General features: G+C 37.0%; 1 protein-coding gene across 1 annotated transcript; it reads left to right on the top strand.

Moving 5' to 3' along the window:
• Positions 1-8,603: 8,603 nt before the first annotated feature.
• LOC122355775 (protein enabled homolog) lies at positions 8,604-14,771 on the top strand. Its single transcript, XM_043254333.1, has 5 exons — positions 8,604-8,987; positions 9,166-9,218; positions 13,161-13,311; positions 13,528-14,452; positions 14,506-14,771. Exons 2-5 carry the CDS (start codon positions 9,169-9,171, stop codon positions 14,769-14,771), a joined length of 1,392 nt encoding a protein of 463 aa, XP_043110268.1. The 5' UTR covers positions 8,604-8,987; positions 9,166-9,168.
• The last annotated feature ends 215 nt before the right edge of the window (positions 14,772-14,986 follow it).

Here is a 14,986-nt window from a genome sequence, read left to right as displayed (position 1 = left end):
TTTGCACAGAAATCATAATTCTTTAATATCTTAGCACTTTTTTGTTTTTTTTCTACATTTTAGCATAACATTTAGAACCAACTAGAACTGTATGTATGTAAAAATCAGTCCTGGTGGCCTTAGAAACATGAAATGGTGTAAGCCGAAAAGTTGGAAATTTGAACAGTTGAGGGACCCAAAAGTGTTTTAGCGTAAAAAAAATTGATGTATTTTAGATCTGGCATTGGCTTTGCATAAAATGTATTTTTAGGCCCAAATAAAAGTCTTTATTTTGTGTTTAAAAGCCATTTATATGGAGATGGTTAGGGCACTAATTATGCTAATTGCTCATTTTAGGGACTTTTATGTAGAATAATCTGGATCTATTAACATTATAAGATAGTAAGAGCAAATATACATGCGTACCTTTTGAGAAGAATAGGGCAAGAATTTTGTGTAAGAACCATTTCTGTGCACATAAGAACACGGTTATAAGTGAATGTTGCAAAGTGTTAAACTCACAATGACATGGAAGTAGCGACAGGTATTTTATTCTATATGTGTATAGATCTGAGGGAAATGGATATTTGGAAAAGAAAAAATGTTAGGTGGCGACTTGGTTGTATCCATTGTTGTGTTGATTGCAGTCGATTGTAACAAAGAGGTGGGATTTATGCGTGCTGAACGGTTGGAGACATGAACCTACATCATCGTAGAGAAGTCTGTCATTTTCACTGGAAGATCCACTTCATTTAACAGTTACAAGGTTTTCGTTTCAAGCCGAAGCAAACGCCACTTTGGCCATCTCTACAAGTCTTGCTGTGGGTGCCATGAGAGAAAGCTTCATCTGTATTAGATTGGAAAGTCATTCTTTCTTAAGTTCAAATGAACGGAAATTAAATGGATGAATTTTGGACGTAGTTGTATCTTTCTGAGAAGAAAATGGAATGTTTACGTGCAGAAGAAATATGAAAGCATCCATCCAATGTTTCTTGGCTCTTACAGTTACACTGAATGAGTGTGAAGCCATCGTTAAGACCTGAACTTTTTGCCCTGTTTTGTTTTTAGTTCTACAGCTCTCTGATGCTCTGTTCTCTTATTTAAAAAAAAAAACACTAATGTTGTTTTTATTTCATCTAATCAAGTCACATTAATACAAGTGCAGATTGCACAGTGCACATTTCATGTTAAAAATTAGTGTTTTGAAATCTTCAAACCGTTTATTCTTCAACTATTGTCATATTGTCCTGCAGAAGACCTTTTCGCTTCCAAAAGGTTACCCTTCATGTAAACTTACACTCCTGAAAATGTGAGGGCATTTATTACCTTATCTATTGTGACTACTACACACAATACCTCTGATTATCCTGTGTTGTGTATTTAATTTGGGCTCATGAATGAATATATATATATATATATATATATATATATATATATATATATATATATATATATATATATATATATATATATATATGCATAAAGGCACTTCACAGGTCTTCTGAAGCAATAGTGAGATAACAACAGTGCTTTTAATTTTTGTTTGTGTGCCGAACTATGTATATGTTCTATACATAGAAAGTCATTCATTTTAACAACAAAAACCTGTATCAAAATTGCATTATGTCTCTTATTTTATGCACGGCTTATAAGGCCAAATTAATCATCTGTTTACCAATTATCAAACATTTGCAGAAGGCCTCATCACATCCCTCACCGACGAAACATACTGTGCAGTAATCAAGAGGCTTTTCAAGGATAAGGTTTCCAGGTTAAATACAATTTAAGATTTGTAGACGGCATCTGTGGCATTCTATTGGTTGCCACATTATCCTTTTTAGTTTGTACAACAAAAGCAATGTATTTAAAACATAATTCATACACCGTTCCTAGATCTTAAAGTGTATTTGAACCAGACTATTTCTATTACTGATACATGATTGTTGGAAGGTCATAGATTTGGAGAAATTTAGTTTTCATTTGTTTTCTTTAATTTACTGTGCTCATCAGTGTGCCTTTTTTGTACTTTCTTATTTATATACATGTTGCCTAATTATGTTAGTGTTTGCTGTGTCAATCAAATACAATCAACTTTACATATTCATGAACTGATAAAAAAAATTTGAATTTCTTTTTTCAGACAGAATAGTTTTTGGCTCGTGTTGACAGCAGCCTCGTGTTTGTATTATACTGAACAGGTTGCCATGTTCTGACTGTCTTTTAATGACATTACTGTTAGAAAGGTCTGTGGCCCTAGAGAGGTGTCTTTTATTGACATTATGAAATGAGGGATAAATGTAGATTTGGTGGTTATAGTTTTGTGTATTTAGTTTTGTTTTTCTCCCCCAAACAAAGTTTTGCATTGGAAGTGATGGCCAGTGTTTTTCTGTTTTATTTCATTTTTTTACAAATTTGACATTGTGTGTAGTAACAACCATTTTTACATCCATTTATGGTGGTGGTATTTCTTTCTTTCTTTTTGTTTTATTTTGGGAAACATAACCGTTAACATTTGCATCGTCATTTGCACTTTCATAGACTATACTTGATACATTCCCAGTTTGTATGATGTGTAGCCAATAAACAGAAAGTATTGGTAAAGGTTTGCTTGGATTAAAAAGTTTAAAGTGCAGTCCTGTTTTGTTGTGGTTCATGAAAAACTAATGCATCAAACATACTTTGACATTAAACAGTGAAATCCAGTTCAATCTTTTTCCTGACGGATTTGTTGATTTATTTTTAGTTGAAATATATATATTTTTTTTTTTTTTGAAAAGGTTAGCCTTTTCCTAAACTTGCTTTCTAACGTCGATTTGTGTAACTTCTTATTTTGAGTATCGTTTAAAAAACACCCCCTGTATCGTCTGTAGACGATGTCTTTCTTTCAGTGTTTTGGCCTGAGTTTTTAACGACATTTGAAAGAAATATGGTTGATTAAAATTGAACGCTTGCACGAGACAAACAACTATTCTAGTTTTAGCACGCGATATGGAGCCGTCGCCGCCTTTTCGGGCGCCGCAACGTCTACATCAGGGGTGTCCTGCACTCGGTCCTGGAGGGCGGTGTCCTGCAGAGTTTAGATTCAACCCTGCTAAAACACATATACTATGCATGAAGTACTGAAGTACTTGATTAGCTGGATCAGGTGTGTTTAATTAGGGTTGCATCTAAACTCTGCAGGACACCGCCCTCCAGGACCGAGTGCAGGACACCCTGGTCTACATCAACGCTGTCAAGCCTTTAAAACCATATACGTACAAAACTTGCTAATCTTGTTGTCCTTTTATTTTCCGGTCCAAACAGGAAATCCACAGACGGCTCCGCACGGTTACGTATATGCAAATAGTTGATTGTTAAAGTATATTGCCATCGACTAAACCTGCAGATCTGAGGTAAGTGCATCACGTCCAGTCATATATCCTCATTTGAAGCTTGTTTTTATATATAGAATTAGTTTTTTAACCTCTGCTCAAACACATTTATTTTTTTGCTAAAAGGATGTAATACCTGGAGTTTGTCTGTCACTCCCCATCAGAGTTTTCAAATCAAGAAGTTGTCTTTTTCACCGCAGTACCAGTTCGTTCAGAAAAAGCTCTATTTTGACTCATAAGGACACCTTGCTGTTAAAAGAAACTGTCGGGTGAAATTAACCACTTAATTACGGCACATTCAAACTCAAGTTTTTATTTTATTAACAGGAATTTTCAGTACAATTTTAAAAACATAAATCTCACGCTTGGATTACAACGGAATGAACATGACACGTTTTCTACAGTAACATTTCTAACATTTTAACAGTTGAACAGAAAAAGTAAATAGAAACTGATTTTGCAACAATTTGACCAGACCAGTTGATTTCTGATCTTCTAGCTCTGTGAGGAATCTGTGGTCTTGAGCTCAGGTTGCCTGTTCACTGCCTTTCAGTATCTTGCTCTTGTTGAGATGAGGAGAGTCTGTGCTGGTGTCCAAAAGATGTGCCTGACACAGAATCCAACCATTGTTTTAATTTTAGCTGAAGTTACGCACAATATTTCTGCCTATTTTTTATTGATTAAAGAATAATTTGTTCAGTTGAACATTTCTGGAACTCACATTGCTTAAATTGATGATAGTGGAGATTATGTCTCCAGTGGCCATCTCATTATTGACCAGGTTTACCGAGGGTTTGTGTTCCTTGCGCTGCGTAGTGTCCTGATCCTTCGGCTTAATCTTCTCCTCTATAAGCCTGCAAGACATTGAAGATGAGGATCAATTTGACTGAATACGTCCCGTGTTCCACAAATGTACCTGGAAAGTAAAGTAGGTTTTCAGTTTTGTTTCGTTTTTTCTACCCACTTTTCTAGCTCTCGCTTAATGGTGAAGTATTCATCCATGTTTTTTTTCAGCGCTGACACGACGAGGACTAAATTTTCGTAGTTCTCTACAGTGAGGTTCTTTGGATAGCCCCTCCTCAATGACTTTTGATGCTTAATCTTGTTTATTTTCTTAAGCACCTCGTCCACATGGATCATGTCCTCAGCTTCCAGTTTGGCATTGAGTGTCGAGTCCTGTTTTAGAAACATTCAACTTTAAAACATAAAAATAAAATCAAGGAATAAATTTTACTCTATTAAACAGACATTTAAAAGTTCAGTGTCTAAATTTTTATTTATTTTTATTTTTTTCTGAAAGGCAAAAATGCCAAAAATACGACTGGCTTAAAAACGTAAGTTAGATGTAACAATAAATTAAAACAAATTTATTTATGTTTTGTGTTTGAATTTATTATTTGTTACCAGTTATTAATGTTAACCAAAACCATAAAACATTCAATTCAATCATTTCAGCTAGTTGCTGAGAACAATTTTCTCATTTTTGTTTTGGTTCACAAACTAAAATGACTAAAACCGATAATCTAAAAACTAAGCACAAAACGAATGACATAGATTTAAAAGTAAATAATTCAGTCAAAAACAAAACAAAACAACCAAATGAAGTGAAATCTTGTACTTCATTTTTAACATTTGTGACAAAATGTCTTAAAATGTGCCAATTTTTATTTGATTCGACATTGTTGATTGATTGTTTTTTTTCGTATTAATATAGATATAATTGATATAATAGATTATATTTATACTCATGAAATGGAGAGTGGTTCTTCCCTGTGCAAAGATTCCAAAATTGTCCTGAATTGGTCTTTAATGGCCCAAGTCAAAAGAGGCCACCTATTTCTGGTCCTTACCTCGAAGAAAGAATCAGCTGTTGGACTCTCTGGTTCAGCCTGCTGCTTCTGTACTTCAGCGATATTGCCTTGTATCCAAGAATCGAACACTGAAAGCAGTAGGCCGCTAAGTAAGATGAATGTCGAGAAGTACAGCAAGGCCCAAAACGTGTTTCCCATTTCATCTCTGGAAAACATAAGTAATGTAACTGTGAATTCATTCTAGACAGAAAAAAGCTGGAGAAAGTGAGTATTGTGATGAATGAGTAAGTGTAAAAGCAGTAAGTGGTACTCTTGTATTTTCTTATAGATATCCATCCATGAGTCTTGGGTTATGCAGACAAACAAAGTGTAAAATGTTGAAGACACATTCCCAAAGGCTGATGGATGACTAGTACTGAACAGTTCGACCCCAGCAAGAGCAAAAGCCTAAGAAACAATTCAAATAAATACAATTAAAAAACTGAGCAACAAAAACAACAAAGTTATAAAGTGTAAATATGTATACGTACCAGAAAGAAAACCGCGCTAATAAAAAAGATCGTTTTCATCTCTACGAAGGTCTTCACAGTTGCTTTCAGTGTCATTTGCATTTGTTGCGTGGAACAAAGACAAAGGATCGGGCGAATCAAACGCAGACATCTAAAAAAGAGCAAATGAACCGGTGAGTATGCATAATTATTCTATATTCTATGTGTCATGTTATAAAAATGTTATGAAATTGTCTATACATATCCTGTATATCCTGCTCTTTTTTGTACATAACGATCTGTTAATTGTTTACACATACTCACTGTAAATTCCCCTTCTCATCTGTAATTTAATTTGTACATATTTATCACATATTTATCTTTGTAATTTATATTTGTACCTATATCCTGCACTTGCTGCTTATTGCACTCCTGGTTAGACCTAAACTGCATTTCGTTACCTTGTACTTGTACATGTGTAATGACAATAAAGTTGAATCTAATCTAATAACATGTGCTCTTAGTAACGGTAGTAGTCAGTTCAGCTGGTTAGTAGCTGTTTTTGTTCTCTTAAGTATGGAAATAAAACATACTTTGTTAAAAATTGAACTTAAAAATTCCACACCTGAAAATGGAAAGTGCGTCGGGATCAGAGGTGACCCTTTGTCCCACAAACAGAGTCAGGGTGATCAGAAGGTTTGTGATGTTCCCCAGCTCTGGAGAGATTTTAACACTGTAAGATTTTAGTCACTGCAAATGTATTGGGTTTTTTTTTTTTTTTTTTTTTTTGAAAGCAACACCATGAAGTTGTGTTTTGATATGATGGGGTGTTAAGAGTGCCACAAAGTAACAGCTTAAAGAAAATACTACAATGCACATTTCACAAGTACATAAAAAAAGGAATAAAAAAATAAAGCCCACACTGAAGCAATTACTTTCATGTTACTTTTTCCTTTTTGTAAATAACTTACAGTATTCCTTCTTAAAAAAAGAAGAGAATGAGAAAAAAAGGTAAAAATACCTCCAGAACATCTTGAAGCCATTACACCACCTGACCAGAGTTTCCAGTGCAAAGACTATCAGAAAAATCTGTTCACATAAATATAGCACAAATCCATGTTTCTAAAAAGGAAAGAAATGTCATTATAAGGTTTACTGAAATCATACACAGTGTAAGTTCTGAAGATGCAAGCCAATGCACACATAAAGGCACCTCTGCCATCTCACCTGTGAAATGAATGTGATTGTTTGGAGGACTGCAATTATGGAGTCGCTTACAACACAGCTTATTATCAGGAAACGGAGGACCTTCAAATAGTTTTTCTATATATCCAAACAGAAAGCCTTCTATCACTGTCATTTCACTACCTGCTTTCATCTAGTGCAGTGGTTTTCAACTCTGTGGGCCGCGGCCCCCAGTGAGCCGCAACGGTATTGCAGGGGGCCGCCAGTTATTATCAATAGAAATAATAATATTGCTAATGTACGTAAAAATGTGTAGTAATAATTAAATATCATAATTAATTAAATAAAAAAAAAAAATAAACTGTTACTATGCGTTCACTATTCCAGGTCGTTGATTGGTTTAAAAACAACCCGCCGATTTAGGCTATGTAACATATTTTTGCTGCATACATTTAAATTTTTTTTTTAATTTTTTTGCAGTGGGCCATGAAACATATGTGTTTGGTTGTGTGGGCTGTGAGTTAAAAAAGGTTGGGAACCACTGATCTAGTGAACTACCTACTGGTCAGCCCTGCTAAAAACCCCACCACAAAATAACAATAGAATGTTTTGTTTTCCACTACAAATACCATTACAAACCCAGGCTAACGTTACAGTTAGTGTTTTACAGACAAAAGTGAATATAAAAAATGTAGAAAAAGCTTTCAAATGACCCTTTGTCCCTCAATATCGATATTTTTTTTCCGCTGAAACTCCAGCCATCCAGTCTTCGTCGACGCTCGCCGTGCCTGACGTGATTAGCAAAGCAAATATCAAAATAGCATTTCATTACTGTAAGAATACTAATCTGACTGAGATAAAGTAAGATTAACATCAAAATTTGTAAAAACTGTTCACTGTCTGTTACTGTACCGGGTCGGGATGTACCCTGTTGTCCATTTTGTCGGCTGCTGACAGAAAGTGACAAATTATATGAAACGTCCGTTTTCTTTGAAAAAAGATTCAGAACGTCATACTTGAATCGATTGGGGTTTTAAAGGAATCGGTTGAATGAACGAGTGACTAATTCATAAAGACAGTCGTATGGAACAAACGCAGAACAAACCTGTTATCTTTATGTATAAATATATAAATTAATACATCAGTCAGTATATTTGGCTCAAATTCAGGCTAGGTCTAGTACATTGAGTAGAATGTAATGTAATACATTCAAACTAATATTTGACACATTTAAAACAACATCAATTTTACAGTATAAAATGGGTAAAAAGGGGCTTGGCAGTGAAGGAAGGGAAGATCTGTTTGTAAAAGTGTTACTAAACAAGTAATATGTAACGATCCTCACTTAGAAAGCATATATTTCGTGGTGCAGTGTATTATTATTAGTTTAAATAAAGGTCAAACAATAAAACAATGTCACATTTTGTCGCTTGTAGTTTCTTCTTCACTCAGCATTTATTATGTGGTTTATCTTAAAAGGTTACAATTGTTACAGAATAAAATAGATCACCTTCCTATTTCTTGACATGCATTTCAAGACATCGCCAGAGGGCGCTATAATCTAAGGCCTTTTTTATGTATTGAAACGCACTGCAGATTTTGTTTTGTGTAGCATAATGAAATGCAGCAACATTTTAAAAACATACCATAGTGCATTTAGATGCCACAAAACTGCAATATGTACATTTGTTTTCAAATGTTTAGGCCTAAATGTTGAGTTCAATTTGAAACATTACCGTCATTGTGCTTTGAAACGAATCTCTCTTGACTGGAGAAATGAAAGCTGAACATGTAGAACATAAGAATATGGTCCAAAGATTGAACTCTCATGCTCATTTTACCAGGCTGTCCAATGAATAAAGTGCGCTAAAACTGAAGGAGGTGGACTTCATCAAAGGGAGGGTGAATCCTACGAGTTGAGCTTCCTCCACAGCGAGTGAGAGAGCGTGAAGAAAATCTTTACGAAGACTAGACTTTCCCAAAGTCTTTCCTCTCAGTCTCCGACTAGAACATGGACAGGCTTCGGTGGAAACATGCACATCCAGCACCACTTCATTTATGGCACAGAAGATGTCACATTTGTTCCTGAAGTGACGGCTCGTTAGTTCTGCCCTTAAAGGAAATCAACATGGGAAAAGTGCAATCGAAAGCCGGTAAGACACTAAAACGTATCAAGCGACTTTATTCTCACTCTTGTTTGTTTATTTATGTTTTAATAGCGCGTAAACGGAGAGAAAATCCAGAGGGTAAGGCGATGCATGTATAACGTTTATTATCCATACAGATATTACGTATGAAAAGGCTATTAAATGGGCGTTTGTGTTGTATTAGGAGATGTTTTCATGGAGGCTGAGTGTATTGGTGAAGTGGACAGAAACAAACAGGTAAGGTGACCATTTTTAATGTGCATGTTTAAGGGTTAAATCTTAAAGTTTTAATTGTTTAGTGAGTGCAACGTTTCTTGATAAAACCTAACTTTTATTAAACCATTATGAAACATTGCTAGATATTACATACATTATTTCTTAACATAGTAAACAGGCATTTATAGTCATTGCATACTGTCTTTTTATTGTAATATAGATGAAATGGACTACTAATCTGTTTAATATTATGCAGTGTGCGTTTTGCTTATTAAAATGTTCCCGTGAAAGCCCTTCATTTGTACGTTACATGAGCTTCTACGTTACATTTATTTTGGTTGTTATGACCTAATGTCTGGTGCTAAACTCCAAATACCAATAGTTTTTGTTTTTAGTTTTTTACATGATAGACTGCAAGTTGCATTATTGTCTTTATTGTATTGGCTAACGTTGCAGTTAGTGTTTTACAGACAACAGCGAATATATATATATAAAAAAATGTACATGTTTTAGTACAGAAAAAGCTTTAAAATGACCTTTTGTCCCCCAATATCGGTATTTTTGCGCTGAAACTCCAGCCACTCCAGTCTTCGCGACGCTTTCGCCGTGCCCGACGTGGTTAGCAAAGCAAATATCAAACTAGCATTTCATTACTGTAAGAATACTAATCCTGAGATAAAGTAAGATTAACATCAATATTTGTAAAAACTGTTCACTGTCTGTTACCGTACCGGTCGGGATGTCCATTTTGGCGATTGCTGACAGAAAGTGACAAATAAACGCGAAAACGTCCGCTTGAAATGGTTTTCTTTGAAAAAGATTCAGAACGCCATACTTGAATTGATCGGGGTTTTAAAGGAATCGGTTGAATGAACGAGTGACTAATTCATAAAGACAGTCGTATGGAACTGTAAGGGTCCCCTTTTCCTGGCGGAACGGAATCCAGAGGCCCTGGTCGAAGGTCAATGCGTGTTCGGCCTTTTCTTTGCGTCTCTTTAAAAATCACCGATATTTAGAAATCTTTTGCATTTCCAATTGTAGTACTGACCTTATACATGATTTTACCTGACTCCAATCTTTCGTGATTTTAGTTATATATATTTATTTAAATGTAACTGCTGATCCTCTAGTTGTGATAAAATTTAGATCCTTAATTAACTACAATACTTCCTAGTTTCGACTTATCGTTCGTTAGGAGTCTGGGTCGCTTAGAGACCTTGTTTGGCCAGAACAGACTCACGACACATCTGGGCTAGTCCAGGTCTTAGTCAGAGGCTACCCCGGATCGCTTACCTTAATGCAGCCATTTCCTCAATAGACTCAAAAAGAGTAATTTTTTGTATGCGTTCCCTAAGTAATAGCATGTGTTGGAACCTTTTTTAGCTTCTTTTTAGAAGAGACCAGGAGATCCTTGGTAAAGCAGGAGTTCGTTTTTATTTCGTTGCTGTAGTCATCTGCTAGTTTGAAGTTTATATGTTTCAAGGGGGAGGAGTACACAGAGGTGGAGACCAATAAAACAAAAGTATGCAAATGCGATCAGGAACTTAGCCCAGAACAGGAACTTTCCCGATCCTTGATCTATTTAGCATCCAAGTGTCATTCAAATGCATAGGTGAAACAAAAGGCACAGTTGTACCTTAGGATTAGCATTCACACTTGACTTAGGACACCTACCAGATGTTCAAGAACTGAAAGACAAAAGATAACTGTCTCGGGCTTGGGCTTCCTGCTCTTAGAATGTAAATCACAATACACATTCAGCATATACTGTTATATATTGGAGTCTGTGTTTAACCTTTTGTCAATTTGTAATACAACACATGCTAAGCCAGTTTGGTGGCCAGAAGTCAAGATCTCAAAAACGTGCCCCCGGCTCCATCCATTGATCGTGGATCTGACTCACCCTAGCACGCCAACAATGCGGAAAACCTCAGAAGTCACTAACCTACTAGAAAAGTTATTTCAGACAATATTATAAGTGAACCGAGATTGACGTTTATTTTGCCAGGCAAGAATAGTTTCCAAATTGGTATAATTCATAAACATTTGCACAACTGTTCAGCAGTACAAAAATAACGCTGAAACAAACTAAAGCAAACTTAAAAGGTCATTTATACCTGGTCTTTAGAAAAGTACATAGTATGGTGTATGAGGACACACTCCACGCTACGGGCCGATCTGGCTACAGAATCGCCGCCTTGTTGTGTTTTGTCACTTTCCTTATATACTCAGACCAGACAAAGAGATCCCAAATTTAGTTGTAAAAACCTTTCGGTGTTTAGGCTCCCGTGCTCCAGGGTCACACCTGGCTGGAACACGTTCAGAGACCCAAAAGGAGGGCACACCTCCTTCTCAACAGAACTCAGTTCTACCAAGTTTTAATCTTTCCCATAATATAAGTGATTACTGTGAAATTGAGACCAATTTACCAATCGCACTGAGACCTTTCAAATGAGACCGATAGATGAAAGTGAAGAACAATAGGTTCACAAGACACATGATATATATAATGCCTTATTCCTAATTAAACCAATTAGGGTGTTGTTTACTCTCTTTTTTTGTTCCTTTGGATATCCCTTCTTAGAATAGTCTTATTGCACTTACAGGTTTTGATTCAGCTCCTTACAGAACAAACGCAGACGATGGGAGTGAAATAAATACGCTTTAAACAAATAGTGACTCGAGGAAATAGATCATAGTAATATTTTCCCCCCACTGGACTGTACCATTAATGCAGGTGTTTTCAAGCTGTCATCTTTATGTATAAATATATAATTTAATACATCAGTCAGTATATTTGAATTCAGGCTAGGCCTACTATATTGAGTAGAATGTAATGTAGTGTAATGTAATGAAACAAAATCTTTTCAAACTAATATTTGACACATTTAAAATAACATGTTCAATTTTACAGTATAAAATAGGATTATAAAACGGTATGAAAAGGGGCTCAGCTCTAATGGCGGTGAAGGAAGAAGGGAGGATCTGCTTGTAAAAGTGTTACTAAAAAGTAATATGTAACAATCCTCATTTAGAAAGCATATATTTCGTGGTGCAGTATATTATTATTAGTTTAAATAAAGGTCGTAAAATTAGTATGTATGAATGTATCAGAGTGATCATCTGCTGTCCTGCTTAGTTATTGATGGAGAAACAAAGAGAAAACAAACAATATCACGTTTTGTCGCTTGCAGTTTCTTCTTCACTCAGCATTTCTCATGTGGTTTATCTTAAAAGGTTACAATTTGATAATGGCTAATACCACAAAGAAGGATTTTAGGATGGATAGTAGGGCTATGCACATTGTGTCGCAGGCTTAGCGTTTTGTTGCTGGAATATTTGGTGTTTTCTGTTACTATTTGTGTATTAACGCTTGCCTGTTGCTCTGTTTCCTGTTTGTCGTTAAAGTGGTCTTTCAGCTAGTGCCCTCTAAAACTAACCAAAACCAGTCTAACTGTAACATTTAATATGTAACATCAATAAATAATGTAATTATTATAATGTTTTTTACATTTAGAGCGAAATGCTTTACAGAGCTGTTATCCGTTTACATGTTTAATTTCTGTCCAATCTGGCCTCTTAAAACTAATCAGGGTTTTTAAGCTTGGGGAGCTTGTTTGTATTTGTACTGTATAAGTATTTGTCAGTGTCTGTACAGTACTAGTGTTGATGTGTTTACTGCTTCTCCTGAGAAGATGCTTGTGTAGTTCCAAATTCTCAGAGTTCCGCTCACTGTTGTGACATCATAATGAAGCGTCTGTTCTGGCCGCTGTAAACCGCTGTTCTGAATAATTTTCTTCTGTTGGTGTGTTAGGAGTGAAAAGAGCGAAAGCTACTTTCGTGACTTTGTGCAACTATTGACGACAAATACTGAATTTGCTTTCAGCAGTCATTGTCCACAATGGCACTGTTGAGGAGTGTATTCAGACAACTTTTTGAGCGTTTTGCTCACTTCTTGCGCAGGAGGGAGACACCTTTGAGGGCACAGCAGCGTCCAGCGCAAGACCTGGCGGCCCTAGAGAAACCTCCAGAGGCATCTGCGACAAAAACGGGTGAGAGCGAGGCCTTCAACATCACTGCCGGAAACCAGAAGCGCAGGAGGAGACGCCGCCAGGTAAGTTACCTGAGATACCAGCTTGCACTGAAAAACAAAAAAAGGTTTGGAATCAATTTTCACTTAGACATTACTAGTAAATTTCACAATTGTTTATAAAGAAACCTCAACACGCAGAATTAAATGTAACATTCTGAAAAAGAAACGGTGCTGAAATAGTACTGTCTGTAATACAATAATCTTTATTCACAAACTTGAAACATAATATTTTTACAGTATGGAGAGAAAGAGAAGGAAAGGCAGGTGAAGAGAAAGGTGAAGAAGGAGAGAGGGATGAATGCAGTAGGAAAAAATAAAGACGAGGCTGACGAAGAAAGAGAGACACTTAACCCTGAAAAGAGAAAGGATAGAGGACATGCGCTGCAGAAAAAAAGAGAGATGGAGAGTCTAGAAATTGTGATGGAGGGAGGAAGCGAGCATAGAGAGGTTGGAGAAAAAAAGAAAAGGAAGAAAAAACTGAAGGAGCAAAAGACTACTGAGCCAACACCACGTCTTGTGGAGGCGAAACCTCTGCTCATTCTAGTCACTCCTCCAGTGAGAGCTTCCTTACTGAAGCCAATAGAAGGAAAACTTCCAGTGCTTTCAGGAGTCTGTGAAGACCTTCTTCCACCCGCTGCTCCCTTCAAGCCCCTGCCTCCAGTGACTAAACTGCCCGCGTGTCCTCAAAATCCAGTTCCTGCACCAGAGGAAGTGTCTCTGCTATGGCCTCCTCTTCAGGTGGATCCTCCCGAGCCGCCGGCAGTTCCTCCACATCCCACTCCAGCACCTGAAGAAGTGTTTTCCCTCCGACGCTCCCACCTGAGTCCTTCCAAACAACTGGTGGTGCCTCCGAGCCCCGCTCCTAAACATGAAGAAGTTGTTGATCTGCAACATTCTTCATCTCAGGTTTATCCTTCCAGTCCCGTGGGACCTCAGCCGCCCACTTCTTCTCAGTTTGAGCCGCCTCCGCAACTCACGCTCATTGACATAGAGGATGACATAGAGTCAGAGTTCGCGGACTACACAGGGAACTATCAGGCCTGGAACTTACCCAAGTCTGAAAGCCCCCGATCGATGGAGGCTGAAATCAGACCGAGGAAGACGATTGCTTGGTTGGAGAGTGACAGCGAGTTGCTAGAGGAAGTGGTAGAGGTCCAGGGATGTGAGGAAAGAAAGATAACCCTGATGAAATGGGAGACTCCAGTTCCATGGAAGGGCATCTGGATGGCGCCGCACAGAACAAAAAAGAGTTGGAGACCCAGCACAATGCGAAGGTCCAGGAAGTGCCACAGAGCCGAAGAAAAGTGTCCCGCTTTCTGTTCGCCTGGGCAGAAAAGAAGACCAAGGAAAGGGAGGAGAAGAAAATATTGAAAGAGAAGGAGCAAAGAGAGAAAGAGTTGCTGCTTGAACGCTACAGAAATGATCCAAAACTGAAGCACTTGTTGTTTAATAAGCACAACCGCCACTACTGCTCCGGATGAAGAGCACGGTCCCTTCCCCGAAACATCCTCCTTACCTTTAACCTGCAGCACAATTCTGTGTACAAATAAAATAAAAATGCAAACTAAAAGCTGATGGACCCATGCAAGTTTCCTGACTACTAAAACATAAAAGCATGTGTTTAATGTTCAAATGTGTAAGATGAAAACACGTTTTATATTTTCATACACGCACAGGAATGAAAGATTCATCTCAG

This window comes from Puntigrus tetrazona, chromosome 12 (genome assembly GCF_018831695.1).
Source record: "Puntigrus tetrazona isolate hp1 chromosome 12, ASM1883169v1, whole genome shotgun sequence".
NCBI classification, from domain to species: domain Eukaryota; kingdom Metazoa; phylum Chordata; class Actinopteri; order Cypriniformes; family Cyprinidae; genus Puntigrus; species Puntigrus tetrazona.
Note: the sequence above shows the minus strand (reverse complement) of the source record. Positions and strands in the feature narration are given on the sequence as shown.

Coding starts and splice junctions, on each gene's coding strand:
- LOC122355775 (XM_043254333.1), top strand. CDS start 9,169: ATGTTTTCATGGAGGCTGAGTGTATTGGTGAAGTGGACAGAAACAAAC. Junction 9,219..13,160: donor AAGTGGACAGAAACAAACAG/GTAAGGTGACCA, acceptor CTTCTTGCGCAG/GAGGGAGACACCTTTGAGGG. Junction 13,312..13,527: donor GCAGGAGGAGACGCCGCCAG/GTAAGTTACCTG, acceptor ATATTTTTACAG/TATGGAGAGAAAGAGAAGGA.